This window comes from Cydia splendana, chromosome 1 (genome assembly GCF_910591565.1).
Source record: "Cydia splendana chromosome 1, ilCydSple1.2, whole genome shotgun sequence".
Lineage (NCBI taxonomy): Eukaryota > Metazoa > Arthropoda > Insecta > Lepidoptera > Tortricidae > Cydia > Cydia splendana.
The window spans coordinates 23,937,455-23,943,487 of record NC_085960.1 but is presented as its reverse complement, the minus strand read 5'-3'; the positions used below and the strand labels follow the sequence as shown (position 1 = coordinate 23,943,487).

Sequence of the window (6,033 nt, the reverse complement as noted above, 5' to 3'; positions counted from 1 at the left end):
GCAAGGAAAGACGGTGGCAACCTCGAAAAGCTTTTTGTGACCAGCAAAGTGTATGGGAAAAAGCCTGGACGTGGACGCAGTCCAATACGTTGGTCTGACCAGATCCGCACCGCTCTTGACTCCACAGTTCACATGGCTCTCCACACCGCCAAAGACAGAAACAGATGGAGAAAGATCATAAGAGAGAAAGTAATATAAAAGGGAGGTCACGACCCTCAATATTGAGGAATACGACGCAAGGACGGGGACTTACGCAGAATTGGGTGAAATTTTCGAAAGTGACAATCCTAAGACGTTATTGGCGATGGGCAATGTTGTCATTTATTAAGTTTGTAAATTGCTAGGTTACATTGCCTACTGTCAGAACTTTGGTGATATTGGGCCTTTTTAGTTATAACCATAATAGAAAATGTTCTACGCTTCATATTTAGTAACAGAAACCCTGAAATGTTAGTAAATGATTATCCATATTTTTTTACTTGCATTTACTTTTCAACTAGATTTTTCTCGCAAAAATACAACCTAAATTTGAAGACTCGCTGAATGCTCGCTGCTGAAATTCTCGAATTAGGTTAAACACATGTGTGTTATATAGTGTAAGTATAAATATAACCTATTTTATACCAAAATTTGTAGTTACCTACCTACTATAACTCTTTTACATTTAGCTACATAAACGAATTTGTATAAAAATATATTTATGGGATTATTTAACCACATAACTAACACACTAAACACTAACCTTTAGAGAGCTTTCAGCACATAGACAGGATTTCCGCATTTTATTAGTACTTTCACGGTTGTATCGTAAAGGATTCCGATATCTGCTTTTGGTAAACCTAATACCTACCAAGACCTTGCACCGGCGCCAGGTTTTTCATAACCAACTGCAATTTGACCTTCCAAACCCCTATTAGATTTATTCGCGATGTATTCCTACACTTTAGGGTATTTCGTTCTTGGTAACGTAATGACAAAAGTAATCCATAAATCCCTGTACGTTTGCGCGTCATAACATCCTTATCAAGCAACTGTGATGAAATCATTATTTTTATATTAATCGTGTACAAATGTACCTAATAGTAGTATAGCATACTCCTAATTGTATTTGTTTACTTATAATTAGTAGTATTCCACTAATTATAAGTGAACATGCAGCGACAGCCTGCCATATGATTAATGAAAATGAAAAAGATCCTATCCAAATGAAAAACTATTTACACTTCATACAACGGAAAGAAAACTAAAAAATCTGGCGTTGCACTTAAAAATCGCATATCTCAGCCTTTTGTTAGTTTCAACAAAAGGTAAACTGAACCCGGTGGCTGTTGAAAAAGAAACAATGGGATACAAATTTATAATGCAGTCTGGAAATGAATCACGTCATGCCAGGTCCTCTGGGAGGGGCTTGAATGAAAATGAACAACAATGCTGATTCAGGCCGGCTTAATATTTCCCCAGCTCGTATAACGCAACCTAGATTTTCATGTATCTATAGTCTTTTGCGCCTAACTCGTTTATCTTTATTTAAGTGCCGTTTCAGCTTTTACTTAATAACAGTAAAAATTAGTATTGCTTGATTAAATATGTTAAAATGTACTTATGCCTGCAAACATGAATTCCTGTTAATGGATTATTATGGTTCCTGTGTATGGTGTTAATTAATTTCTTCATTAATTTTGAATTCAATTTAATAACTTATTCCTATTTTCTGTTGATTAAGTATGCAGGTACTTTTGTCGCAAATGCAATTGCGTAAATAGCGTGTAGAGACTCCGTGTAACTACAGTAGTCCTTTGTGCTGGCGCTGTTAATTTTGTTTAATGTGAATGTGCTGTGGTAAAGGAAATATTTATACCTAATAAATGTGTGCATGGAGGCGGATCCCGGGTCCTCGCGCACCGCGCGGGGGCACAGCCGGGATTGATGCCAGGATGATGATGATGATGAAATGTGTGCATGGATTTTACAACTAACTTTAGTTAAGTTTATTGTTTAGTGGCGTGTAGGGTTATTTTAATGGTCGTTTAACTTGTTGATAAAAGTAAACGTGTATTCACTGCCAACAATAATAACTTTATTCTTTTTTATATTGCTGTTTCATTTAATGTTTGCTTTCGGAGTGCCCGAAGCACTTAAATTGAAATGAAATTAAAAACTCATTGCTCAAAATGGGTGTGATATTGTCTAGGTACACACTAATTTAATACGCCTTGCGTACATACTTCATATTCATAATATATACGCCTTCATAATGTATTTACAGATATTTACTTACAGGTTAACACATACACTGCACGAAGTGTCGAAAAACTTAGTCATACGAGCCGGAGTAAGAATCCATGACCTAATAGAAGGAAGCTAATATCCTTGCCTACTCTGACCCTTCCCAGAGCTTTCAAAATTATATATCACTTTTACGAGAGCGATAATAGTTGGATTTAGACTAAATTTAGTAATACAAACAAATAGCTGCCGCAGCTACATATGCTTCATGTAAATATATTATGTACAAACAAATTCAACAACTCCCATTACACGGAGAAAATGTAATTAAAAGCCGCCATTGGAAAACATTAGCTAGCTAGGTGGTAATTGTTTGTGCATTAATTTTTAAGCACAACTGCAAGCACATAAGGCAATATTAATGTTCAGGCCATGAATAACATTAATGTCCCACTTTGCACGATTCCGCCGGCAAATGGCCCATACGTCTGGCTTAGTGGTGTAAACGTTCCAAATACTAATATGACAATTTTGCTCATGGCGATGGCGGCTGCGGTACAGTGCGTGCGCACCTGAATTATTTATTGTACCTAACTTGCGCCAAAAACGCCTCACACTCTGATTTGGCGTCATTTCAAAAGCAGAGCTATCCCCTTTTAAATTATATTTTATTTTAATTTTTTTCATTAAAATTTATAATCAAATATGAAAGCCCATTGGACAAAAATATAAACAACATATCAAAAGGACAGACAAAAAATTCAAATAGGTATAAAGATAAAATAAAAAGGGGGGGGGGGGGTAATTCAATTTATGCAGGCTAATTTCTATGTTTAGCGGCTATAAAACACAAACACTGTGTAGGTACCTGTCTGCCTATTACGAATTATAAGATAGGTAAGTACCTACAGCTTGCTGCTGTTTGACAGGTCTTATAACAACCGAAAAATCACGTTTTTTTTTGTATTTTGGGACTCCCTTTAATATTTTTGTTATTTGTTGTTATAGTGACAAAAATAACAAATTGTGTAAAAATGATACATTTTTGGTCTTTTGTACCTATGGTCAAAGTCGCGTAGGTAAAATTTTCCGAATAAGAACTGCCTGATAAAAATCCTCATGCTCACTGTGCCTATCTAACAACGAATATTGTGTGTGCTTATTATTGGCGGCTCGACAGATTTCAGTGTAAAATATGTTAGGTAAGTACCTACGATTTACAATAATGAGATATAGAGTCTGGCTAGCCAAATTTTGTTGAGAGATATTTCCTTGTTGTATCACCAATTGTCTAAGATTTAAAAAAAAGTTAAAAGTCTGTTGTCAATTTATGTCATTCATTCAAATTGTTCGCGGTTTATAAGGCGTTTATTTTAAATAATATTATTAATAATGACTATACCGAGTGAGGTCCGCAAACTATTATTTAAGCTCGTAAATAATTACGACAATGTGCGAAGTCGAAATGAAGCGTGGTATAATGAAAAACTGCAATGTTTACAAGTCGTAAACAATTTAGTAAGTTGGTGCTCTATATATTGATACTTTAAGTACTAGTTCTAACATTTGCCTAAAACTTTGATTAAGTAGGTGAATTTATTAATACCTTAATCTCATAAACAGGACAAGTGTGTAAAGAAACGGATAAACGAGAAGTTCTGGAAAATATCAATAAAATCAAAACATTGGAACGTAAACATGTGTGTTTGTCGTTGACTGTACTTTACGTAGTGGTAGAAATTATGTGCGCTGACTTTGAGTGCACGTCAACGTATGTTTAATTTATTTCCTTAGGTATCTTACGTGTGCACAGAAAATCAAAAATATTTTCTAGTAGGTATATAGGTTATAGGTTATCGCGGGCTTGGTTTCCGCAACTCGACGTCATATTATTGCGCCTATTTTGCGTGATGGGTTGGCGGCACTATTCTTGCCAACCCAACTCTACCAAGAAGCCTAGCAGACCCTTGACGTTGCCGACGACTTCTGGGAGAGACCCCGGTGAGCCGAGGTGTTGTGCCCGGTATTTTGCCACCCCTGGGCATTCGAGAATTACGTGGGCGGCTGTCTCCTCTGCCTCCATGCATGCTCTGCAGAGGGGGCTATCTGTAACACGTAGGGTTAATAGGTGCTTGTTAAATGAGGCGTGTCCAGTTATTGCCCCAGCTATAAGCCGGAGCTGTGGTCTCTTCAGCTGTCGAAGCCTCCGCGACAGATTGGGGTTGAGTGTCGGGAGGGCTTCCTTCGCCTGCCTGCAGGTGCCTAGGTTAGACCAGTATTGTTGGTGTTTTACCTTGGTGTTGTGTCGCAGCGTGTTCCGGAGCCAGGCATATGGCAGAGGGAGGATTGGCTCAGGTCCTGCCACCTTCAGTTCCGAGCCTCCTCTCGCCAAGATGTCGGCTGTGTGAGTTGCTGTGTCCTTTGATCCACTGCAGAGTTACGCCATTGGTGGTACATACCTCTGACAGAGCTTTGTGACATTCGTAAATTAGCCCTGAAGTGAAAGTGTAACTTTGTAGAGCTTGTAGTACTGATCGACTATCAGAGAGTATGCGGATGGGGTAGTCCATTACTTCCCTTGAGACGATTGCGTGTGCTGCCATTATAATGCCCATACATTCCGCCTGGAAGACTGTGTTATGGGCACCAAGTGGTGTCGAGATGTGTATGTTTAGGTCCTCTGAGAAAACCCCAGCGCCAGTGCCCGACCTTGTTTTTGATCCGTCCGTGAAGATTCTCAGCTCCCTTGGGTTGAGTCCTTCATGGAGTTCTTCGTGTAATTGTATTTTGTATTTCTTGTCGAAGACGAACTGCTTGGGTATCCTGTCAGTCACCGCTTCTATAAGCGGTTCCTTACCTATGGCCTCGTAGAGGATTTCGGTGTGTGGCACCCTAGGCGGTCTCCAGAGATTAGATTTTTTGAGACGTACCGCCGCAGCCAGCGCTTGTTGTTGTATAAAGAGGTGCAGCGGCGGGAGGCCCAGTAAGGCTTCCAGGGCCGCGGTTGGTGTTGTCCTCATGCAGCCCGTTGTCGCCATACAGGCCAACCTCTGGAGTCGTTGTAGTCTAGCCTCAACAATGGATAGTTTGGTGCGTGGCCACCATACTATCGCACCGTAGCTTATTATTGGTCTTATCACTGCCTGGTAAAGCCATAGAGTTAGCCTGGGAGTTAATCCCCAGGTTCTACCCACCATTCTACGACATTGCCAGAACGCGACTGTAGGTTTATCAATTTTGCTGTTTAGGTGATTACTCCAATTCAGTTTGTTGTCAAGTATTACCCCTAGATACTTTACCTCTGCAGATAGTTGGAGTTCTGTATTGAACAGTTTGGGAAGGTGGTAGTTTCCCAAATTGCGTTTGTTGGTGAACATTACCAGCTCCGTCTTGCGGGGTTTGACTGTGAGTTCGTTGTTAACGCACCAGCGCTCCACGATGGCTAGTGCGGAGCGGGTGACATCGCATACCGTACCTGAGTGGTTGCCGCTCGTTCGTATCACTATGTCGTCAGCAGCTAGTAGGTATCAAAACTATAATTCCTAGTACACAAAGTGTGACCAGCCCAAGATTTTTTGAATTTCCCGCCAAAACTTTGTGTAATATTTCAGTAACCAGACTCTAATAGAAATATAACAAACTTCACATGACGTTTGTTGTGACGTTTGTTATATTTCTCTTAAATTTACCCGTTTAAGATATTTAAGTAATTATACCCACTCGTAGTAAACGCGATTGTTAACCCAGTTGGTGCAGGTGTCGGCGAGCAGGCCTCTAGTGCACTCCACAGCTACATAAATAGGTCGT

At 39.7% G+C, this 6,033-nt stretch overlaps 1 protein-coding gene across 1 annotated transcript; it reads right to left on the bottom strand.

The window, feature by feature from the left end:
• Window positions 1-4,577: 4,577 nt before the first annotated feature.
• On the bottom strand, window positions 4,578-5,423 carry LOC134790778 (uncharacterized). Its single transcript, XM_063761748.1, has one exon. It carries the CDS (start codon window positions 5,421-5,423, stop codon window positions 4,578-4,580), a length of 846 nt encoding a protein of 281 aa, XP_063617818.1.
• Between the last annotated feature and the right edge of the window lie 610 nt (window positions 5,424-6,033).

Coding starts and splice junctions, on each gene's coding strand:
- LOC134790778 (XM_063761748.1), bottom strand. CDS start 5,423: ATGGTGGGTAGAACCTGGGGATTAACTCCCAGGCTAACTCTATGGCTT.